Source organism: Chionomys nivalis, chromosome 20 (genome assembly GCF_950005125.1).
Source record: "Chionomys nivalis chromosome 20, mChiNiv1.1, whole genome shotgun sequence".
Lineage (NCBI taxonomy): Eukaryota > Metazoa > Chordata > Mammalia > Rodentia > Cricetidae > Chionomys > Chionomys nivalis.
Window position 1 is genome coordinate 55437705 of NC_080105.1, and position 24103 is coordinate 55461807.

At 52.5% G+C, this 24103-nt stretch overlaps 1 protein-coding gene across 12 annotated transcripts in view; it reads right to left on the reverse strand.

Annotated features, from left to right (window-relative positions):
- The window catches only part of Mcf2l (MCF.2 cell line derived transforming sequence like), a 132595-nt gene that overhangs the window by 11170 nt on the left and 97322 nt on the right, over positions 1-24103 (reverse strand). For 11 of the 12 annotated variants that reach the window (XM_057753068.1, XM_057753074.1, XM_057753071.1 and 8 more), the window contains exons 4-20: positions 23154-23244; positions 14567-14686; positions 11647-11763; positions 10971-11120; positions 9939-10063; positions 8413-8527; positions 8106-8225; positions 7515-7706; positions 6885-7076; positions 6078-6237; positions 5089-5162; positions 4790-4866; positions 3291-3357; positions 1924-2039; positions 1003-1072; positions 358-450; positions 170-262 (exon numbers count right to left, since the gene is read on the reverse strand). In XM_057753068.1, the coding sequence (XP_057609051.1) occupies positions 170-262; positions 358-450; positions 1003-1072; positions 1924-2039; positions 3291-3357; positions 4790-4866; positions 5089-5162; positions 6078-6237; positions 6885-7076; positions 7515-7706; positions 8106-8225; positions 8413-8527; positions 9939-10063; positions 10971-11120; positions 11647-11763; positions 14567-14686; positions 23154-23244 (1972 nt within the window). Of the gene's footprint in view, positions 1-169; positions 263-357; positions 451-1002; positions 1073-1923; positions 2040-3290; positions 3358-4789; positions 4867-5088; positions 5163-6077; positions 6238-6884; positions 7077-7514; positions 7707-8105; positions 8226-8412; positions 8528-9938; positions 10064-10970; positions 11121-11646; positions 11764-14566; positions 14687-23153; positions 23245-23412; positions 23794-24103 lie in introns of those variants that run through there. The other variant, XM_057753079.1, reaches the window with a different exon arrangement.

The window sequence follows — 24103 nt, forward strand, 5'->3', positions numbered from 1 at the left end:
TGAATGGTTGAATGAATCAGGGCCATGGAGAGGTGGAGGACAAGTGGGTCATTAGAGTGCCTTTGGCCTTGGGGCCAGGGCTTGGTGAAAAGTCTCAAGACCCTGGGCCCCTGCAGACACCTGGGCAGCAGGCAGGTGTGGCTGACCCAGGGAAGCCCTACAGGCTCACCTTGAGCAGCAGCTGGTACTTGGTTATCCTCTGCACAGGTTTCAGCAGGTAGGAGTCGAGGCTCAGCTTGTGGTCCAGCTTCTTCTGACACTCCTGCAACCACCAAACACTCGGTCACGCAAGGCCACGGCTCTGTCCGAGGCCCCGAGGAAGGAGCTACTAGTGTAGGGAACGGACTCAAGACAAACCTGGAAGAAGGGACAGTCGGAGAACTGTCTCCACAGGCTCTCGGACCGTGGCTTGTTCTGACAGTACTTCTCGTAGATCTGGAACTCCTCCATCTAGAGCCGGGAGGGGCAGAGAAAACACAGGATGCTTCCCAGCCTCACTGGGCACCTTTCTTGTCTCAGAGCCAAAGCAGCTGCTGCTCCTAGGGCACCGCCCCAGGCTAGGCTGTTCACCAACACCAGAGCCACACACTCTAACCCCCCCCAAGCTAGGCTGTTCACAAATATTGGAGCCCCACACTCTAACCCCCTAAGCTAGGCTGTTCAACATTGAGCCCCACACTCTAACCCCCCAAGCTAGGCTGTTCACCAACACCGGAGCCCCACACTCTAAGCCCCCAAGCTAGGCTGTTCACCAACACCGGAGCCCCACACTCTAACCCCCCAAGCTAGGCTGTTCACTGTGCTCTCTGGTTTCAGCTGCGGTGGGCTGCAGGGGAGCTGAAGCCATCTGGTGAGCAGCTCTGATGAAGCAGGCAAGGCGCTACCATGGCCCTTGATATGGAGGTACCAAGGCCCCCCCCCCCACTTCATAATGTCCACTCAGGGCTCCTTGGAGGTAAGAGATATACACTGCCTGTGAGGCATGCACTCAGAGATACATACCCTCTCCAGGAAACACCTCCCCACCAGCTCTGGGCAGTCTATGCAGCTTTCCAGCTCCCGCAGGAATATTCTGCAGAGAGAGATTCCCAGTGAGGTGGACAAAGTGGAATCAGATTACGCTGTCTTCCAGAGACCCTGAACGATCTCATTACAGGGTGGCAGCGACTCCCCATCTGGCCGGGGAGGCTGCAGACTACCATCCCTGGCTCCTCAGTGCCCACGGCCCAGGCTGTCTCCCTTTATTTCTGGCCTTGTAGTTCATACTGAGCTACCCTTCTGGGGGCAGAGGTGAGAAGAAAGGGGATTGAACACGCAAAGACTCTGGAGGCCCTACACGCTGGCCATGAGCATGTGGGTTTTCCGGGACTCACCAGATCCTCACTGTGTTTCCTGTCTAAACACTGACTCGCATCTGTCCTCTGGGGAGATCCCAGGACACAAGGCTGCATGGGGTCCAGTGGGGCTGAGTCAAGGACTAGCCTTAGTGATGCTAAAGGTAAGGCTCTAGATGTTCTTGAAAAGGAGCAGCTGCAGGAGGATGGGGTGGACTCCTGCTTCCCTTGCACATCTGGAAATCCTGCTAAAGGACATGGCCTTTGGAGCTCCCAAGTACTAAAAAGAAAACATCAGGGCTAAACTGCTGTCCTCCCAGAAGTACCACTGTCCTCCAAGTAGACAGCTGGCTGGTCACCAGCCACCGTGGGCGCGAGCCAGCAGGACAGGAGGTCACAAAGGAGGTTGGAGAATGCATCATGGACACCTACTACATGCGCCCATGACTCTCTGTGAGCTCTCCCTAGAGAGATTTGTTCCTGGTCAAGTACTTCCCAGGGGCAGTGGGTCCCTGCTCCCTGAAGCAGCCATATCAGAAGCAAGAGACCACAGACACCACGTGTATCTATGTCCCGACGGAGGGCCCACCTGTTATGGAAGTGATAGATCTCCTCCATGTTTCCGAACAGAATGCTCTTCTTGTTTTGCAGGCCCGTTGAGATGAGGTGTGCCATCAAGGGGTTGTCCATCTCTGCAGCGTAGCCCTGCAAGGGAACGGTAGGCGGTCAGCCAGGAGACGCTCCCATCCTCCTCCCTGAACCTTTTATCCAGGTGTAAAAGACACAAGGCAAGAGGCCACGCTGCTTGTGTATGTATCCAGTGTGTCTATTAACTTCCTGTACTACTAGGAAGACTCAGGACCCAGTGTCCCCTCCTCAAAATCCTCCTACTCCAGACCTGCCCTCCTGCCTTGCTCTGGAACTTTCTCTTTCTTCATCCTCTTGTTTTGAAGGGTGGGAGTGGAGATAAAGCAGGGTCTCATTCCATAGCCCTGGCTGGCCTAGACTTTATTATGTAGCCCAGGCTGGCTTGGAACTTACGGTGAGCCTCCTGCCTTAGCTTCTGAGAGCCAGGATGATGGGGTGCACCGCCACATCATCCACAGAACTGTGCGCACCATTTCCTGTGATGCCAATCATTGTCACTGCGGTCGTGTGGGTCATGTGTTTGCTATGTGCACAGGAGATATATCTGCTCCTGTGCAGGCCCAGCCACTATTCCTGCTGATGGAATTCAGGTGTTTCTGGTTTGGGCTGGATACAAGCAGACTAGCTGTGAACATTTTCATTTCTATTTTTTTCTTCCTCCTCCTCCTCCTCTTCCTCTTCTCCTCCTCCTTCTCATCTTCCTCCTCCTCTTCTTCTTCTTCTTCTTTTTTTTTTTTGAGACAGGCTTTCTCTGTGTAACAGCCCTGGTAGTCCTGCAGTCCTGGAACTAGCTTCGTAGGCCAGTCTGGTCTTGAACTCACAGAGATCCACCTGCCTCTACCTCCGAAGTGCTGGGATTAAAGGCATGCACCACCAGTGCCCAGCAAGTTCTCATTTCTAAGCAGCATTTTTAAAAAAACCTTTTGTATATGTGATAGACATGTGTGTATATAATGTGTGTATGTGTTTGTGTGTTTGTGTATATGCATGTGCATGTGTGTGCATGTGTGTATATGTGTGTGTGTGCATGTGTGTGTGTGTGTGTGTGTGCATGTGTGTAGTGGTGGTGGTGCTGGAAATGAAACCAAGACCACACACATGCCAGGCAAATGCTCTTTTCACTTCGAGCTGACCTTGAACTTGCTCTATAGCTCAGGTAGACCTTGTACCTATGATCCTCCTACCTTGGTCTCCTGAATTACTAGAAGTATCTGTCTTTGTCAACAGGCCTAACCGTAGCAACAATTTAAAAACGAAGCTATTAGAGTATGACAGCGACCCTACCGCCTGGCCCATGCCCAGCCTTACCTCTAAGACACAGAGCAGTTCTTCCACATAGGCCCGCTCCGTGTCCAGGAGTTCATTCATCACATGTCTGTGGGTAGACATGGAAGAGCGAGTATGTTAGAGTGGGAATGGCCATCGGGACTCACTCAGTTCCTAGACTTGTCTGTGAAGGAAGAAATGGCATCGAGGCCTGGTCCAGTATGGGAGCTGTGGGAGAAGCTGGCTCCCTGCTGACAATGGCCTCCTGTTTCCCCTGCCTTCTGGGATCAATTCCTCTAGCCGCCTTCTGGGGCCATCTGTACAAAACTGATGCCACCTTCACACACACTGGGGAGTAAGACACCTCCTGCTTCTGTCACAAGCCACTGGAGTCTTGTCAGGACATCCTTACCAAGAAGACCTCCCACCCCGACCCCAGAGCCTCTGAATAGGCATGGCTCTTCAGGAGCAGGGCCAGCTCCTATCCTGCCTGCCGTGCAATGTGCCCAGCACTCGTGGAGCCCCAGAGGAGATGAGGACTGGCTTACAAAGCATCCGGCCTTTCAGAGACAAGGACCGCCTGCCAATACCTAAAGCCAACCTGTCCATTTCATCCACAAAGGCCATAGCCCATGGGCTACTGGACTGAGACAGCCAACAATCAAGTAACTAGGCCTTGCATGTGAGCCTGGGTTAGCAGAGCAAAGAAGCCTGGGCCTGCATCTCAGCCACAAACTGCCTGGGCACAAGGGCCGCCTGCCTGGGAGCCTCTCTCTCTACATTCTCTGCCTCTTGCTTGTCATCTTCCATCAGAAGCCAGAAATGACAGAATTCATGTCCCTTTCAGCTGGTATTCTAGTTCCATAATTCACTCTGTCTGTGTTTCCTAAGGGGACACTGCTGAGCTTGCTGGGGACATCTGGAAACCAGTTGTCCGTGCACAGCTGTCTGCTCACGAGCTTCCAAGGGCCCCTGCTCTATCCCTACTGTATTTGAGGCTGCTCTATCCCTACTGTATTTGGAGCAAACACAAAGAACGAGCCCAGAGCAGGGTTGATCGCTTCTTTCCATTCCCGCTGTAATGACCCCAGTTCCTGGCTGACATTGCCCCACCCCAGGGTGTTTTGCCTTCTGTGCGATTGATTTTAACCTCTTGTGTTCACATTGCCTAGCCTGGATGCTGCTCGGAGACTTCATGAGGGAAGGGTCACACCTGGAGGTGGATGCACAGGCAGGCTTCAGTGGGGACTTTCTGAGTGCCTATCTTGAGTATGTCGTAGCGTTCCACCCACTCCTCTGCAGGTGCCTTTGTGAGCAGGTATGAGTTTCTATAGAGCAAAAAAGTGGCAGGAGGCCCAGGAAGGGCTCAGGTGGTTGCCAGTCCAGCCCAGACAAATGAGTGTGTGTGTGTCCCATGCCCACATGTTTGTTTTCAGTTGACATGCACACGGTGCCAGACCCCTTCCTGCTCTGCATGTCTGGGTAGAAGGGTTGCTGGCCATCTTTGTGTCGCCAACACCCAGACACGCGTGGTCACTCACCTGCGCAGGATGGCCAGGTTCTCTTCCTCATCCCCGGTGGAGCTGCTGCGGCCCTGCCGGGTCTCACTCATTTCACTCTGAGGAGAGAACAGCATGCTGGGTTTGGGAATGGAAAGCCCTGTCTCAGATGCCGACTGCCCAGCCTCATGGCCCACTTGGATGGAGTCTGAGAGGGCAAGCAGATGCCCTCAGTCCAGGAGACCCAGAGGGACAGACAACAACCAAAGGAGGATGCTGAGATAACGTGCTACGGCTACGGACAAATGACACCTGCGGGGTCATCGTGGGGTGACCCTCACCTTGGCTCTCCTGTAGGGCCCTCTACGGAGTGCGCTGCCTTCAGAACTGGAGTTCTCAGAGCTTCGCCAGGAGCCTAGTTTAGAAAGAGGCAGAAAAGGGGGTTAATTCTGTCGAAAACTGTATGGGGCAGGGGGCGGGGGGGGGGCGGGGAGAAGAAAGGACTATAGCAATAAAGACAGAAGAAAGGAGTGGTCGATGGGTGAGAGATGGAGATCTACCTGAAGGGGCCACTGTCTGGGGCCTCCACAGCCTCCAGAATGAGAACAGATCTAGCTGACAGGGAGACAGTGGGCAAGAGGGAGAAAACACGCTGGCACCTGAAAACCTTTGAGTTCCTGGCTAGGGGGATCTCTCCACAGGCCAGCAGGCAGGTCTCCTCCACCACAGATGCTAATGGGGTGCTTCCCCAGGGCATGTGTGGCTGCCCTAGGTTGACACAGAGGCACCCAAGCCTACTCATCTCTCGGCTGCTGCCCTGGAGTGGAAGGGAGAATGCTCTCCTTATGTAGGGAGGAGGACGTATCTACGCAAAGGTGAACTTAGCGGGCCACAACTCCCTTGCAGCTCATGGGTCTGGGACAAGGTTCCACAGTTAGTGACAGCCTTGAGGGCTGATCCAGGGGCACAGTTCCGGCAGCAGCGCAGATAATGGAGAGAGGGGAGAAACTGAGTCAGAAGGAGTGACCGAGGACCGTCCCTAATGTGTCGGTCAGTGTCTCCAGTTCTGAAGGTCACCGAGATCCAGTGGAAAGGACCCAGCTCTGCTGTGGCCAAAGCAGAGAGGCGGCCAGAGCTGATGACGCCTGGCACAGCAAGGCTGGGTCCCGGGGAAGCTTTATTAACCAAAATGGGTGGCAGAGGAGAATAAGCCCTGGACTGCAGGCTGCAGACCGTGGACTGGGACACAGAGAACAGGGAGGGAGAGTGACAAGACTTGGCATGTTTGGCCTCCTCAGATGGCTGCCTGGGAGGAAGGGGCCACGCGTACCTGGTGAGGGGGAGGGGGACTTGGTGAGCGCCTCTGGTCGGGGGGCCACAGGCTGCACAGGCCGTGTCTGCTTGGCTGCCAGTTTCTTCAGGCTGGCCTGCCTGCGGTGGAACATCTCCTCAGTGCTCTCTTGCTTCTGGAAGACTTTTTGCACATGTTCCTGAAACGACATGGCTACTGAGAGATCTTGCAAAGGTCAGTGCTGGCCCTAAAATCCACCCTGCCGCCCATAGAGTGCCAGTGTGTGCAGCATCCTCGGCTTTGGGTGAGTGGGATGTGTCTGTGAATAGTGCAGCACACTCACCAGCTCTGGTAAGACAGCGAGAGCTGTGTGACAGCCCATGGCAGGATGGGGAGCTATCTGCTCCGAGAGGATGGCTATGGAAAGGGACCAGTTTCTTCCTATTGACTCAGAAGCAGAGTTAGGGCAGCTGGCTGAGGGGTGAGGAGGAGCCAGCCCATCTTTGGTGTGATATCAGAAGTACTATGGCACCATCAGGGTTCCAGTGAGTGCCACATCACAAAGCACACCTATCCCAGGCGATGCTGGGGGAGATGGTGGCATGGTTAGAATAACTTCTGCAATGGAGGAAGGGCTGGACTTCATAATCCACACCCCTGCACTTCTACCCAGCAACCACCATCTCCTACTCAAAGGGCTCTTCAAGCGTTGGGGCTATAGCTCACTTAAAGGGGGCTTGCCTAGCATGTGTGAGGCCCTGCATCTCAAAAACATGCCCTTTGAAATATCCCATGGAGTGGGTTCCCAGTTCCCAGGCCCCAGATGGGAACCCATGCTGGCATTACCAGAAGGTCCTGGTTGAGGATGCATTCATATTCTTTGTAAATCTTATTGAGCTCCTGAATCTTGTTCTCTGCGCCAGTCTCCAAAAACTTCTCGATTTCCTGGAGGGCGGCCTCGGCGCCATCCTGGGACTGGCATTTGTCCACAGGCTGTGAGGCCAGCAGGAAGATGCCCTCGTCACACCACTTCATGGACTGGAAAGAAAGAAAGGCTGGGCTGTCAGCATCAGGACCTGCGGCACCGTCCTTCGCCAGTGTGGCTGCCTGCTGGAGCTGTGTGCTCCCCACTCCTGCCTCCTAACTGATGGTGCTCTCAGGATAGAAGGCTCTCTGCCACCGAGACAAACAGTGCCCAAAGGGGACATGAGTCTGCAAAACTGAGTGGGCTTCTGGGCCGAACTCTCCATAGGACTAACAGGAAGCCTAAGCTGAGGTTGCTCCTAAGAAATCATTGCTGGAACAAGCGAGTGTGTAAGGACCAATGCTCTGAGCGGACAAGACAGAGGATGCAGAATGGGAGGGCGCTCTGGCTGTCCTCTTGGTGACTCTGATCAGCTCAGCCACCCCCTTGCTGGTAAGGGACAATAGCTGGTTTGGTCCATTAGCTCAGAGAAGTGCAGCTGGGTTTCCTACCATCTCCAGGAGGCTGTGCAGCTCCAGGGACTTGCTGAGAAGGGCCCTCCTCCTGGTGATCTCGGAGGCGAAGTGGTCACAGAGGTGCTGGAGCTCCTCACACTTGGGGTGGATGGAGTCCACGGCATAGTGTTTGTTCTCAATCAGCTGCTGACCTTCCAGTGACAGAGCTCGGGCTCTGTCCACAGCGACCTGCACAACGCGTCAAGATAGCAGTTTAGTCCTACGTGGAGAGACAAATGGGGTAATAGCCCTATGGGTGTCGGACTGGAAGTGGGCGATGGATGTGGAATGTGTGGACTGTTACGGCTGACTGAGGTCACCAAATCCTTGAGCCAGTCTGAGGCCAAATTTCCGAAGGTCAGGATGGTATTGGGTTGGCCTGGTCTTGAGTAAGCACAGGTAATAAGGAGAGATCTAGACAAAGGGGCTGTGGCAGACAGGATGTGTGTCTGAGTGGAGGAGGGCACTTTGGGGTCTCGCACACTGCCCATGGTACCCCTCAGGTGCCACAGGAGCTTATGTCCTGCACCCTCTGCATAGCTAGGTGATGCTGTGACTACCCCCCTTCCATCCACGCTGGACTCTCACACTGGACTTCTCCTCAAAGCTGGTCAAGTCCTTCAGGAGGTGCTGCACGTGTGCCAGGCTGTTGCCAACGTCAGTGAAGGCGGCTATCTTCTGGGACATGGAATCCAAGGTAGTTTTGACCTGAGGCAGAGGAAGACGGACTTGGAGCACCTGTGTCTCATTCAGGAGGGGAAGCGTTGGGATCCCCGATAGCAGCGAGCTGATGGGGGCCATCAGGGCTCAGCCAAAGTCCTCAGGCCTGCAGACAGACCCACCATCCTCACTTCCTGAAAGATGGCATCCCACACCTCGTGGCCCAGCCACTCACCTCCCGGAAACCTTGCTCAAAATGCCGCAGCTGCAGGCACTGTTCCAGCTTCTGCTGATGCTTTGCCCAGAACTCATCGAAGGCAGCCTCAGTTTCGTTCAGCTGGGCCAGGAGCCTGAGCGAGAGAGGAAGAGGGGACAGGAATGAGGGAGACTGTGCCTCCCAGGGTACACAAGGGTCTCCCCGACAAGCTTCCCTGTGATGTCTTGGCCTTGTTGCTGACTCCTAGGGTCCTCAGTTCTGAGACACGAGGGAGATGCACTTCAGACAAGATTGCAAGCTCCCCAACCTGTGTTACACAGAACTCTGTTTGCTAATGCATGTGCAACACGTGTGCGTGCGTGCGTGCGTGCATGTGTGTGTGTATGTGTGTGTGTACCAGGGGTTGACACCAGGTATCTTCTTCAGTTGCTTTTCATCTTGTTATTTGCGACAGGGTCTCTCGCTGAAGCTGGAGCTGGCCAATTCTGCTAAAACAGCTGGCCAGTGGACTCCAGGAATCTGCCTGTCTCCACCTCCACAGTACTGGCAAATATGAGCAGGCTATTTTACTGAGAACCCTAACTCAGGTTTTAATATTTGCATGGCAAGCATGATCAACTTTTGAAAGGCCACTCGGTTTACTGCTGACCACCTGGGCCAGGGTGCAATCTGCTGTCCAGCTCTAGAGCTGGTGTCTGCCACCCTCACTCTTACCCCAGGATTACTGCTTGCTAAGGGACTCTAAATAGAACCAAGCAGTACCGCCTTACCCATCCCTTCTCCTAGCATTGGTGGAGTTGATAAATTTCCCAGGGTAGACCTGCCTAGATCTCCTGCTAGTGAGCCTTGGTGCCCTACCATGTGCCTTGGTGCCCACGCTCCCAATACAACATGCCTGCTGTGCATACAGCCACGGCCCATGTGGGAGAAAACCATGTGAAAGCCAAGAGCCAAGAGCCTGGCTGCCTATTGTTGGATTTCTGGGCAAGTTCTGTCCACACAGGTGCTCCGAGTCTGTCCTATAGGTGGGAATGGCAGCCATCTAGCCTGCAGCATGATGAGGATATAAAGCCATGAGGCATGTGAGGCTCTAGATATGCCAAAGCATTGGGGAGCACCAACAGACACTGACTGATGGCACTGTCCTGTGCTCTGCTATAAACACAGGGAACCAGTGAGAAATACAGACAGGATCCCTTATTGTGAGCATAAGATGCATGCACAAGGCTGAAACACAGGTACCTGAGCCGCTCTCCTGCCTACAATGACTCACTGGGGATATAGGAGCCATATAAGTATATGTATAAAGGGCTGCTGCTGCTTGCCCAGCGTTTTCCTGTCTGTGAGACTGTCTGTTCTCCATTCCCGTCCCCTTTATCATGGGTGCTGGGGTCCACTCCAAGCCCGAGAGGAAAACGAGCCAGAAGGCTAGCTGCTGGGATCTGTTGCAACAACCTTGGGTATTAGTCTAATGCCTTCACAATGGCTGTGTATCTGCAGAAGTCAGGCCAGGGCAAGGTAGGGCAGGAGGGTGCAGGTCTTACCTCTGCACAGTGGCCTGATTGTCCAGCTGGTCCTGGTTCACGCTGTGGGACGTGCTCTCTGCCAGTGGCTCCCTGAGGCTCTCAAGGATGCTGTTCCCCTCCTTCAGCGCCAGCTGAAGATCCTCCTGCAGAGAGAGTGCACACAGAGCCTGTAGTGCAGCCAGCTAGCTGGGCTCAGGTCTCAATGCTGAGTAAGCGGGGACAGCCTGGGATGGGGGCACTGCCCTGTGGGTGAAAACTGACCCTTCTGTCTGACCACAGAGTGCATTGAAAACTGCCAACTGTATATGTGTACTGCACACATATATGAGATTCTCAAAAAATTAAATCATATACATATATAAACTGCCACACTCCTGCTTGCTGCCGCAAAGCTAGGGTTACAGGACACTCAGGACACGGGAATAAGGTCAAAAGGAAACTGGAAACCAGGCTTTCTAACCACCCCTCTCCTGGAGTTGGCCCTGCAGTGCAGGCAAAAGTCCGTTTCTAAAGAGTGGGTGACACACAGGCAGAGATGGAGCACCACCCTTAGGACACACAGTAGCCACCCATACCCTGCTGTCAACACCACCGGTAATGCAGATATCTACAGCACGTGAAGGAGAGTGTCTCTGCCCTAGAGAGCCATGTGAGTTGGTAGCACAATGGTGCTGGGAGCAGCAAATTCAACCATAACCTCACCAGTCACTGGTGAGAGGAACCCAGGTGGAGGCCCTGCCTGGATACACTGGAGCTGTCCCCGTGCCCCACCTCCCACAGTGCACAGCCATCGGCAACTGCTCTGGTCTTGGTTTTACAGACTCTGAAGCCTTTGGGGTTTCTGGGCTGAGGGGTGCCGCCCACGGGCACAACACATTTTAACAGGGCTCATTTCTGGGGCTTTGAAAAGCAGTTATGGTCAGTTCTCAGTATCTCTAGTGTCTCAGAGACTTGCTTGCTCCTGGCCTTCCCGTGTGGCAACTCACCTGACATCTTGCCTCTAGTATCGCATTTCCCTGCTCAGAACCAGGGTCCCTGAATGGTACCCACCTTCGCCTTCGCCTTCTTCTCTGTGTGAACGCTGAGCACCAAGCTGGTTGACTGGACGTCATTCGGCAGTTCTGTCTCTGCCAGCTCAGTCCCAAAGGTCTGCAGCATCTGGGCTGTCTGCTTCACCATCAGGGCAAAGCTTTCGATTGCCTTGGGAGAAGGGAGAAGACAGTCACAGAATCCTGTACACAGCCTGCAGCCCTGAAAGCTGATACCATGACTGTTGTTGGAAAGGAGAGAGTGGCCCCCAAGCCCTGTGGACACAGTGTGCCAGCAAATATCTTCCCAGGAGTGTCTCAACCTCGGGCTTCCCTCAGAAACGTACCAGGAAGGCTTTGGAAATGTCCCTGCCACCCAGGGTCATTCTTGACTCAGGGTCTCTGCCTCCACCTCCTAGTTAGGAGACTTGTGAGTGCTGGAAACCACAACGACATAGGGCTTGGTAGGTTTTTTTCTTCTTCTTCTTCTTCTCCAAGCCCAGAAAGCCACGCCCGGGGTTATTACTCATGCTATTTCTTTACAATGACTAAGGTCTAATGGGACCATCTCCTCATTCTTGGGGAAGAAACTTCAGTGAGCATGTATTTTAAAAGGCAGTGTTGTCATGTGGAAAGAATTCCGCTGGGTTAACTATGAACTAGTGAGAATATGGTGACATAGCACCCGGTTCACTCACTGTGCGGTGGCACAGCCACCTGGAGTGGCAGTAGTCCAGGGTCCCCCCGAGGTCCTCGGTCAGCTGTGACTTGTCAATGTAGCCATGTAATTCTGGCACTGAGCCTAGCATCATGACCTGTGAGAGAGAGGGGATCATCACCAGGCAGCTTGCCCTGGACTCCAAACGTAGCTCTGGCTTCCTTGTCTACACGACGGGCATGTTATGACGACTCTCACTGGGTGATGGTGAGGACCCAGTGAGGCCACTGGGCATGAGCAAACCCTGCATAGGGTACCTGGCCCGTCACAGATAACCGATGGCTGTCAGCACCTTCTCTGGCAAGGGGAGCTTGGTATGAGGAGGAAATAGAGCTCTGCTTCCTAAGAAGCTGGTTTGTGCTTGCTCCTGCTGAGAACACGACAAATATCCTTTTAGGTACTGGTGAGGATCAATTTAGCACTTCCCATCTCCTCAGACTGACTGACAACTCTGAAGAGGTTCTACTTGGTGTGGTAGCAGCGGCCAGTTGGCCTCTTCCTGCATGGCTCGATTTCATCTTTCTCTTGTCATTTTGAAGGCTATTCTGCCCATGTGTTTTAGATAAAAATATAGACTTTTCTTTGTAAGCTGCCAGAGAGGTACTCAGAGCAGTCTTCCAGAGGCTGGGTGCAGATGTCATTTGATGCCATGACATATATTATTCAACACTGAGATGAGGTGGGGGCTCATCTGGAGACGACCTGGCTTGTTACAATAGAGGAAATGCTCCTGGCAGCTGCTGGGCAGAAGTCAGGGTTGCTGGGAACCCTTCCACCCATGGGTTGGCCACCAGCAAGGAACTATTCACACTGCCGAGAAGCAGTATGATGCTAAGTCCTGACCGAAGGTAAAGAAGTGTCAGGCTCTCAGTCTGAGCTAGGAAACAGTTCTCACAGAACTGTCCCATTGTCTCTTGGTTCTTCTAATAAATTTTTCCACATGCTGCCAAACAACCTTGGCTCATGGCCAGTAAGCCAAAGAAGGATTAGGTGATCCAAGGAAGCATGCCACCTCCTTCCTTAACTTTAGTACTGGGGCATGTGCGTGCACACACACATGCTTATTTGTGTGTGTGTGTGTGTTTGTATGTGTGTGTGCATGCGTGCACACGTGTGCATGTGCTATGCATTCCCCACTGCAGCAGAGAAGCCTAAGAGCCCAAGCATACTCCTAGAGAGCGCCCTTGCCTGAGGTCAGTACAGTGGAGAAGCATCAGAGACTCTCTAAAAGTCAAGTCCTTCGCTAATTCTTGAATTTATCTAAGATTGGTCTGTGAGCTGACAGGTGCCATAACAGTTTCTGGAGACCTGTTTTTGACACCTATTAACATAATACTACAGAAGAGTTTATAAAAGAGACCATACACCATCATAGATGACCTCAACCTTATCTCCCATGATGTTCAGAGGCAAGGAAAGCTGTTATTAGTGCGGTTCACTTGCTGGAGGTGGAGAAGTGCCTGGCGCCTTGAGGTCAACTGATCATAAGAGGGAGGGACGCATTGTTACTAAAAGCATCCGCAGGGCTTGAGGCAAGAGTCAGGGACACAACTCCCACATCTAGTTTTGGATCGGGACTCGAACCTCTAGCTGGGTGAGCAATTGCCCTGGGTGGTTCTGCCCTTAACTAGGTCTAAGAAATGGGTTGTCCAGAAAGATATGCCTCAAGACATGAGATGCAGTATCTTCCCACAGACCTGGGGGCCATATGCTTAGATCTACCAAGATGTGACTCTCAGAGTCACAGTTACCTCTGAGGCCTTGAGCCACGTCTCTGATTCTCAAGGAAGACTGCTGAGGAGACAGGATCAAGTGGGGTAGGAACCCAGGCTACACTGTTCCTGTTTTGCTCAGAGAAGGGTTCTAGCCTGTTTGGGGCAGAGGACAGGTATTGGTCTTTGGGGATGGGCAGTGGCTTTAGACCGTATGGATTGAGGGTATGTGCCACCTAAATACTGAGATACAGCAGACAGTACTGTGGACAGCTAACCAGCCCAGATTCCTCCATTTCCAAAAGCAAGGGTGTCACTGCAGGGGAATCCCACAGCCTGGTGATGGCCCTGGTGCTCCTGTTCTCTTTGTGAAAAAGAAATGAACTCACAGGGCTATTCTCTGGCAGCTCCTGGGTGCATAGGTCATGGCCGAGCTCCACTGACTGTGGAGTGTGTGCTTTCAGGAACTCTATAGAGTCTTGGTTTTGTCTTCTTTTTCTTTTTTGGTTTTTCGAGACAGGGTTTCTCTGTGTAACAGCCCTAGCTGTCCTGGAACTAGCTCTTGTAGACCAAGCTAGACTCAAACTCACAGAGATCCACTCCTGAGTGCTGGGATTAAAGACGTGCACCATGACTGCCCAGCACTCTTGATTTCTGAGGAGAAGTAGAATCAAGATTAGGGTCCTTTCTCTGGGGATGATAGGAAGGGGCTGACCCATGCTGGCTGGAGACATGGCTATAAGGTAGGGACTACCTGCTGGGTTGTTCCTGGCTGAGGTCCAGCACCTGTGTGGCTGGTAGCTGAAGCTCCGCCTAAGGACTCAGAAGAGACCCATGTTTTCTTTATTAGCCTTCATTTTTCCCTGAAACATTTGGGGTGTGCTGTGAACTAGCGTAGGACTGTCTCATGACTTACAGCATTCTGAGAGAGCTATCCAGGGGACCCATCCAAGGCAGTGGCCTTGTATGTACAGACCACTAGTTGAGGCAAGGCAGGACTTAGGGAAGGCAAACGCATAGAGCTTCTGCCACCAGAACACAGGAAAGTGTAACTTCTGTACAGATCAAGTGGGATTTTACTTATGGCCACAGAATGGAGGTAACTCCCTGAGAGTTTACCATGCTCCAAGAATGCTCTTCCGCTTGGTTTTGCTGATGCAGAACCAAAGGCACAGGCCCAGCACTCACCGGAACTTTCATCTTAAAGTCATCTCTGTTGAACTTGAAGGCGATGTCTGAGAGAGTCCTCTGGAAAAACCCCGTGGGCCGGAGAACAAGGACGAGCTGCAGGTTTGCTGGGAAAGACGCCTGCGAAACGGAAGGAGGGCTTGGAGCATTTGCTACGAGTGGCCCAGGCCATGGAACCAACCAGCTGCTGCAGCTAATGGTGAGCATCTGGGAGATGCTGCCACTTAAGACTGAACATCTGAAAGCATATTCTAGTTGTCAGGGGTTAAGTGAGGGTCTTCTGCTCATCCCAGTATCGGGGCCTTCCCACACGTAAGGCACCTGAATCACAGACTTAAGTTTTTGTTGTTCAAGCCACCCCGTCTACAGCACCTTGTCACTTCAGCCACAGGGCACTATGGACTTATTAAAGAAAAAAGCAAGAAAATACATTTGTGGGGCGCTGAAACCAAGATCCATATAAACTTGCCCAGCACGCACATGCAAATGCATACCCTTGGATAGTTAGGTTTTTGTGTTTGGTTACTCTATGTCTCTTGTGAGGTGTTTGCTCTTGGATAAGTTATTGCTTCCATTTTTCCTGTATGTGAAGTGGGAAGTGAAGGCGATGCCTGCCTCATTCCACAGGATGAGGGAGTGAGTCCAGTCATGTGGTACCAGACACTGAAGTCTAACACCCGCAGCTGACCTCCCACCCGGGACAGTGCGCATCAGCGTCCATCACTCGCGACTGGCCTCCCACTGGCCTTGCCCTGGAAGAAAATCTTCTGTTGAACCCCGTGCCCTTGGTCCTCACAGGACCTTCAACATGGTGATGTTCACATCACCTGCTATGTCAATTTTGGTCAGAGGCATGTTGAGAGACAGGGGCCTGGTCAGGGCTCTTCCTGAGTGGATAAGGGAACAGGGTGCTGCGAACCGCTGAGGGCCCTGCTATGGGCCACACCCTCCCACTCATGCTCTTGCCCTGGTGACCAGGCTGCCCTCAGCCCTGCCATGGCAAGGATGCCGAGACATGCCACTGTCCACAGCCTGATGCTCTGTGTGCATGAGGTGTGCCCAGCGCACGTCAGTGGCTCCCTCAGGATACACCATGGCCATGCCAGTAATTGGGCTTTGTCACTGGTGCCCTGGGAGAGGGTGAGTGCTCAGACCAAGGACAGAACACAGCCCTGCAAAGGCAGAAGCTGAGGGCAGATTCTGGGCTACTTAACACAAGGGCTTCCAGACTTGTCCTCTCTGTGAAATTGGACACCACTATTTAAGGAGGCACTGTCAGGGCAGGCAGCTTTCCTTGGGGTGACAATGAGTCATGCTTCTGTAAACTTCAATTAGCTTTGTCACCCAGTCTCACACCTCCCAGAAGACTGGTTCTGTAGGGCAGGCTACCGCTTGGACCCTTAAAAGATCAACAACACCTGCACCTTGTAATAGCTACAAGGCTCCTCCGGTGAAGCGCCCTGCCACTGGCCAGAGGTGACCTTCAGTCTCACAGGAAGCCATTTTCTCTTCCTTAAGCTGTTTTAGTTTCTGTTAAGCTATTGAATTTTCATATTAAATAGTTGTATAAAAATTAAAAGAAATGCAAGCCATGTGGGAGAGGTTTTTAAGGATGCGCGCAAACACCTATTGTGAAGGCCATCAGCAGTAAAGTAAATATTCTCTGCTGTAGAACCAACCACTGGCGTTTAAAACTGTGGAAAGGCTAAAATAAAACCTTCACTTCTAAAACAGGTTAGACAGATGAGAATTTGATATTGGTGTTTTGTAAAATACTCGATAATTGTGAACTGTGAAACGACAGTAAGTTCTTATCTAACAGAAATATCACTCATTTTCCGTTGTGCACATGAGGTGTGCCCAGCCTGCTGCTCTGTGCACGTGAGGTGTGCCCAGCCTGATGCTCTGTGTGCATGTGAGGTGTGCCCAGCCTGCTGCTCTGTGCACGTGAGGTGTGCCCAGCCTGATGCTCTGTGTGCATGTGAGGTGTGCCCAGCCTGCTGCTCTGTGCACGTGAGGTGTGCCCAGCCTGATGCTCTGTGTGCATGTGAGGTGTGCCCAGCCTGCTGCTCTGTGCACGTGAGGTGTGCCCAGCCTGATTCTCTGTGTGTGTGAGGTGTGCCCAGCCTGCTGCTCTGTGCACGTGAGGTGTGCCCAGCCTGATTCTCTGTGTGTGAGGTGTGCCCAGCCTGATTCTCTGTGCGCGTGAGGTGTGCCCAGCCTGATGCTGTGTGCGTGAGGTGTGCCCAGCCTGTTGTGCTCTTGTCTGACAGCACCCAACAAACAAAAGTTAATGTGAACATATCAAAGTTTGTATCTCAGAGTTAACCAGCCAGAAAACCCTGGGCCTGAGTCTGAGGTTCCTCTCGAGAAGCTAAACGCTGGCTGTGGCGCCTATGATGAGGGTTCACAGAAACCAGCCAAAGGAGCATGCATGAGACCAGTGTTAACAAATCCCAAGGCCTTCTGGGCCTGAGATCTCAGGGTGGGTCAGCATCACCATGCCACCCAGTTGTGCTTCCCACAGGTGGCATGCAGCACATCCTCACGGACTTGAGATCAGTTAGACCTGGGAAACAAGCACATGGACCTTACTGCGCAAACTCAGGAGACATTATGTCGGGAGCTATTAGGAAAATGGGGCAATATGATACTGTCAGGAAAGCAGCTGGCTCTCCTGTCCCCACCACACCTCAAGCGGGTGCCCGCACCTGTTCTTTCTGCTCTGCAGTCCAGAAGCTCCAGCTGGCTCTTGTCACAGCTCCCCTAGAGGGGGCAACGGGACTACAAAGCTCATACTGCGAGCGGAAAGGCATTTTCCACCCATTCTGCTCAGTTTGTGACCCCGATTTCTTTCAGCAGTGATGGAGTCCACACCTGCCCTCCAGGCAGAGAGTATGGAGTCATCTAATCGCTGATGGGCAGGCACTGCTGCAAAGACATCGGTGCAGGCTGAGTGGGAACCAGAAGTGTGTGTGTGTGGGGACAACCCAACACCACCTGGCACAAGGCTACACAGGGAAGACATTCACGAAACAACACACCAGTACACCCTCAACATAGGTAAGAGTTGAAGAATCTCCATGGCTGCAGACATAGGCAGGAAGAGTATTGGGGACGAGACTGCTGGTGAGCCCCAGAGGATCACCATAGATAACATGACATGCTCGTCACTAACAGAGGAGGCACCTGCCAGCAGAGAAGTTAGGGACTTGACCTGATGGATGCATGAGCGCCCTGTAGCCAACGCTAGAGGCTCCTGCTGCGGTGACTAGCTGAGGCTGAACACAAAGACACCAAGCTGAGGGTTTCTACAAAGTCCTGGCTTCCGGCCGTCACAAGTATCAATACCACAGGACCTAACCTGAAACGCAAATTGACGGCTGAAGTGGCAAAACTGGCTGTGCCCTTCCTGTCACCGACCTTGGATTTTAGTAGAAGACATAAAAAGCATTTCTGAGAGATGGGGAATCTGAAACCACAGTTCACTAGGAAATAGAAAGTTTCAATAATATATTCAATAATAGTCCCCCGAGTTTACAGACAACTTTTACTGTCTCCGTGGTTGCAATAATGTTGGCATTACTTTGTCAGCATGCATGACGGTCACACACCTGCACAGTGCTGTTCTCAGTGGACACACATGACCGTCACACACCCGCACAGTGCTGTTCTCAGTGGACACACATGACGGTCACACACCCGCACAGTGCTGTTCTCAGTGGACACACATGACGGTCACACACAAGCACAGTGCTGTGTTCTGTAGACACACATGATGGTCACACACAAGCACAGTGCTGTTTTCAGTGGACACACATGATGGTCACATACACATGTACAGTGCTGTTTCAGTGGACACACATGACCGTCACACACAAGCACAGTGCTGTTCCAGTGGACACACATGATGGTCACACACATGTACAGTGCTGTTTTCAGTGGACACACATGACAGTCACACACAAGCACAGTGCTGTTTTCAGTGGACACACATGACCGTCACACACAAGCACAGTGCTGTTCCAGTGGACACACATGACAGTCACACACAAGCACAGTGCTCTTTTCAGTGGACACACATGATGGCCACATACACACATACAGTGCTGTTTCAGAGGACACATACAGTCACACACACACACACACAGTGATGTTTTCAGTGGACACACAGCTGAGAATGTGTGGACAACTTATCACAGTGGTGCAAACATTCTCAAATGGTCTCAGCAAGCAGTGTGGTATGTATGTGCAAGTGAGTCAGCATATGTGTGTGGCACATACATGCATGTACCTTTGTGCATGTGTGTTTGTGTATCTGTGTGCATGTATGTATGTATGTGTGGGGCTGTATATCCAGGCACACGTCTGTGTGTGCAAATGTGCCCATATATGAGTGCAGGTGGGTCTATGTACATGTGTGTGCATAAGTGTCCATGAACTGATGTGTGTGCACACACATCTTTGCATGAGCCCATGTATGTGTGCACCTGTGTGCAAATCTCTTTATACAAACATCTTTTTTATTATTATTATTAAAAATTCTCACCTCCTCTCCTCCTCCCTTCCCCCTCCCTCTCCAGTCCAAAGAGCAGTCAGGGTTCCCTGCCCTGTGGGAAGTCCAAGGTCCTCCCCTCCTCCATCCAGATCTAGGAAGGTGAGACTGTGTCTCAAAGAGTAAGGTGGAAAAGCATTTGAAGAAGATACGTGACCTTGAACTCTGGTCTCCTCACTCACTCATACATAATAAATACATTCTCTCTCACAGACAGGTTCATAATATACAGACACAGAATCAACTTCCTTGAGTAAAGCATGCTAGAGCATATATCTAGTTTGAACTAGGCTACCTATGAGCACAAATGTGTACACTCCACGACAATGCCCTCAATTGTAACACACCCATGAGACACACAGGCAGAAACACACAGTGTATGGTAGAGGACAGTGAGGTGGTGACAGAGCTCCTAAAAGCATCTACTTGGGGGTTTGTATCCCTGTGAGGATGGCTCCTCAAAACTTGGAGCCAATTACTCATCAGTGAGGAGGTGTCTCAGCTTGGGCCTGCCACCTCTGTCTTTGCTCACGGATGGAGTCCAGGAACTCGGAGCATTAACACACACGGGCAGATAGATGGACACACACTTTACTCTGGACAGAAGCACTGGGACTCTGACTTTAAGGAGACTGGGTTTTTGGCTCCTCCGGTTTCTTTTTCTTTTCTTTTTTTTCAGTTCTAAGCCAAACTGAAGGCATCAGAAAAGAAAAAGATCACCCCGAAGGAGGAAACGCCAGCTCACGAGGTAGCACAGATGGTGGCTAAGAATAGCAGCCATCCCGAGGCTTACATAAGTGTGGCTCAGCAGGAGCCCAGGCGGCAGGAGGGAGAAGCCCCTTCGGCCTCCTTGCTTCTGTGGTACCCTGAGGTGGCACCCCCGAGTGGGCCTATTTGGATGGCCTCTTGGGGGCCTGGCTGGTTGTATCTGATGCTAAGCAGCAGTTTCCCTGACATTACCTGGACAAGAAAACCTAGTGATTAGCGGAGCCCTAGTCTGGGTGTTGTGCCCACAGCAGCTGCTTCTGGCCACACTCTAAAGCCAGGATCCTGGAGGCCGTCTTGGTCTGCCCCCACAAGGATGTATAGTTGTGGACAGGGCCTGGATGGCCTCCCCACACCCAGCTCCGTTCCCAGGAACAGATCCTACCATGCTCATACTGTGCCTCCTTGCCAGGTGACCCTGGCCAGGTGACCGATACCAGAGACTCAAAGGAAGACAGCTGAGCCCCTTGAATGGAGCCTCGTTTCCTAGTTTGTCACCCTTCCCTGGGCTTTAGCAGGTGAGGCTGAGACTGCACCCCTCATCACAAGAATAACCGGACTTTATCTTCTCCCAGAGACACACGTGACCCCCACTTCCTTCTTCCTGCCCCTGCCTGGTGCTATATTCACACACATGCAGCAGCCCCTTCAGAGAGCCTCTCCAGGGGTCCTAGTCAGACAGGAAGGTGGGCCCAGTCTTAGGACAACAGCAAACTGGCTTGTAGGTCCTGCCCACACTGCGGGATCTCAGTTCCTTCCTATACTGCCTGCCATCTCCAGTACCCTCTCCTCATGAACTCCACATCTAGCCTGGTTGTACACTCCTGGATCACTTCCTTTGTTATTCGCACAGGCCCGGCGCAGGTCTGACCCCGCAGCAGCTGCTCAGAACACCTGCGGGACATGCGTTAATACCCTCAGTCACGTCTCCTAATGAGAAAGAGCTAGCGATCAAAGAGAATTCACAGCAGCTTTGCTGGAATGAATGGCAACTTCTGCTACTTGCAGACTAACACCAGCAAGCGCTAAGAGTCACAGGCAAAACACTTCCTCTTTTTTAGTGTAAGAGCCAATGCATGCTATGGCAGTGTGCGCCTACGACTCCGGTGTGGGGGAGGCTGAGGCTGAGGTCAAGAGCCTTGACCCCATTCTGCTATAGATCGAGGCCCTGACTCAAGAACAGGCAATACCAACAGAGAAAACAAAGGACCGTGTGGATATAAAAGTCAAACTCTTTCCAAAGCAAAGCCTGAGAGATGAGTCAGCTTGCTCAGAAACCCACCTTGTTCTAAGCTCAGCTAGATTCACGCTCAGGGATTCAGACAACAGGAGCCCAGCCCATGCCGGGGTGTGAGCAGCAGCCATGCTGTGTGTGGGACAGGTTCAGAGGACTGCTTCAGTCTTAAAACGTAATTTCTGTGTTTCCTGGAAAATACTTTGTATTTGGAAACACACTGTCAAACCTGGGAGTAACCCACCAGATAAAACTCGGATGGCTCAGTGGTTAAGGTTCGCAGGGCCCACGGGTTAGAAGGGAAAGCTGATCCCCGCAGGCTTCTGACCTCCACACACACGCCACAGCACGTGTGCCCAATAAGTAATTAAATGTAATTTAAAAAAAACACCTCCCCCCCCGTGTGTGTGAGACAGTCTCACTGGATGTACGACCAGGTGAGTACAGGTGACACGTGTGCAAAACCCATCCTCACGCTGGCCCCACGCAGGTGCACAGCTGTACCTCCGTGGAAGAAGTGAACCTGGAGCTGTGGAGAAAGGCGCCTCGGCTCGGAGTACGTGTGAGCAAGAGTAAACGAGGCTGCCCAGGTGGCTGCTGGGTAGCGACAGGGCAGGTAGAAGCATGTGAAAAAGGTTCTGAGGGCCTGGTCTCACCACAGGAATGTGAGCACAAGCTGGTCCTGGACCTGAAGTCAGAGCCATCCTGACTCCTGCCACCCACATAGGCAAAACTTGTCTTGATAGCTTCTCTACACTGATGGAAGAGCTGGCTGGGGGAGGGGGGTAGGGAATGGGGTATGGGGGATAGGGGATGGTGCTGCAATGCCAGGATGGATAGGAGCCTGGTGGCATCAACCCAGGACTGCTGGTCCACTCCAAAGGCCCTGTCCTGGCAACAAGACCTGGGCTGCTACCGGACGTGGAGCAGCTGTCACAAGGCTGGAGACCTGGTGCGGACACAGTCACAGCTGATGGAACACCGGCAGCACATTCCAGACCCTGGGGCCAGGACTATCTGTGTGACGGCCCTGTGTCTTGTGAGACCCCCACCAGGTGACCTTATTATTTCATCGAAGGTAACAGGAAGACTAGGTGGAAACAAGGAGATGGGGTTGCTCACTCGTGGGCACCCTGAAGAAGTGTACAAGGTGGTTACAGGATGGTGTTCAGTGAGGGACAGGTTTGCACCCGTACTGTAGGCTGCAGGGGTCACCGTAGACACAGAGCCTCTAATTTATCTTAATGGGTTGCTTGTGGCCACCAATCCTCATCACAGCAGCCCCCAGGTGGGGAGAACCCAAAGTCAACAATGAATTTCTGACCCAGAGCAGGAGGCCAGAAGTTGAAACTATGGGATCGGTTGCCCAGAGATGTTAGGAGCGGTTAAACAGCCCCAGCCTAGAGCCACGGTGCTAGCGGACAGCCAAACTGTGGGTCCTTCACGACGCTATGGGTGACAGGTGGAGACGGCAAGTGTGGGTGAGCTCGTCTTGGAAGAAGGGGTCTGTGTTAAGTCTGTGGGTGGGAGCAGCTGTGGAAATAAGATTTCCGCGGCCTCCGTCTTACTGCTCTGAAATGGTAATTGCAGCCTGAAAATGTCAGGAAGTCCTGCCTGGACTTTACGGCGGGGGCTGCAGACAGGCCCTGACAGTGAGGGTCTGTGCCTGCTATGGGGGCTTGGTAGCAAGGACCAACACATCTCAGGACTAACATTAAAGATCAACAGCCCCATGTGGAATGCCTTAGTTGCTTAGAAACGACGAGTGGATTCAGTGTCTAACTTCTAGCCTGAAGACTAACACGCTCAGAATCCTTTCTGCTCAAAACTTCTACGATTCATTATTGAGAAAATCACAACAAACGAACATGCCCAGAGATCAGAGGCCCTCTGGGGCTGGCATGGCTCAGCCTACCCCAGGCTAGGTCCACTGCTAGCCATCTGAATCCCCCATCTTCCACACAGACTAGAAAGAAGACCAGTGAACTGCCACCCCCAAGGATCGCGGAGAGCCCGCCCCTTGTGGTACTCACGGCTATTCGCAGGACGGATGCCTTCACAGAGGTCCATTTGTCCTGCCTTCGGTCTATGACCAAGATGAATCCAATGCCAGCATCCTGCAAACTGAAACGGGAGAAACACTTTCAGTCAGCACGTGCTGGTGGCCAACCTGGCTGCCACACACCTTGGTGACCCCACCGTCCCGTGCCATCTCTGCACTGCAAGCCAACGTGCATGCCAGAGAGAGGTCTCAGCAGAGGATCAGGTTTCTGAAGGCCCGAGCATCCCCACCCTGCACTCCCCAGGACTGTTCTATGTAAAGAAGAACAGATATTTTCAGTATGTTGTTTATTTCTCAGCGTCGATTCACGGGTCAGCAGAAGCCCCTCCTCCTGGAACAGAGTGACATCTCACTGCACGGCAAGGGCCAAGCCACTTCTCTCTGTGCACGGGCAGCCGGTCAAGCCATCCAAACAAGCTTCAGGACACAAACATCACGTTAGTCCCAGCATCTGAGGTCCCGTGTTCAGCCACATTAAAAAATGGCTCCTGATGACATCACGATTTTGGGTGAAAATCTCCAAGGCTTGTGAGGGCTCCCTGATGTCTGCAGGGTGTGAGGCACGAGCTTTTGCCCTCTGCAGCAGCGACATCTGTGATAAAGGCAGGGCAGCATCGTGCGGTTCTGTAGCATGCCCCGAGTCGCTCAGCTCAGTCTGGCGGCAGAAGCCTGAGTCATGGGGTGGAAGCGGGGGAAGTAGGAGGCCTGTTTCTGTTGGCTAATTTCACATCCAAGCCAATTGTGCAGTGCCAGCAGCCACTGCTGCCAGCCAATCCTCAGCAGAAAGGAACCAGACAGGCTGCTGGAGGCGCTGGCTTGGAAGGCCTGATTTCTGAATCCACGGACGTATCTCAGCAAACCATTTCTGCACTTAAGGGAAAGTCAGAATTCTACAGTGCGCTATAAATTATGCAGTCGGCA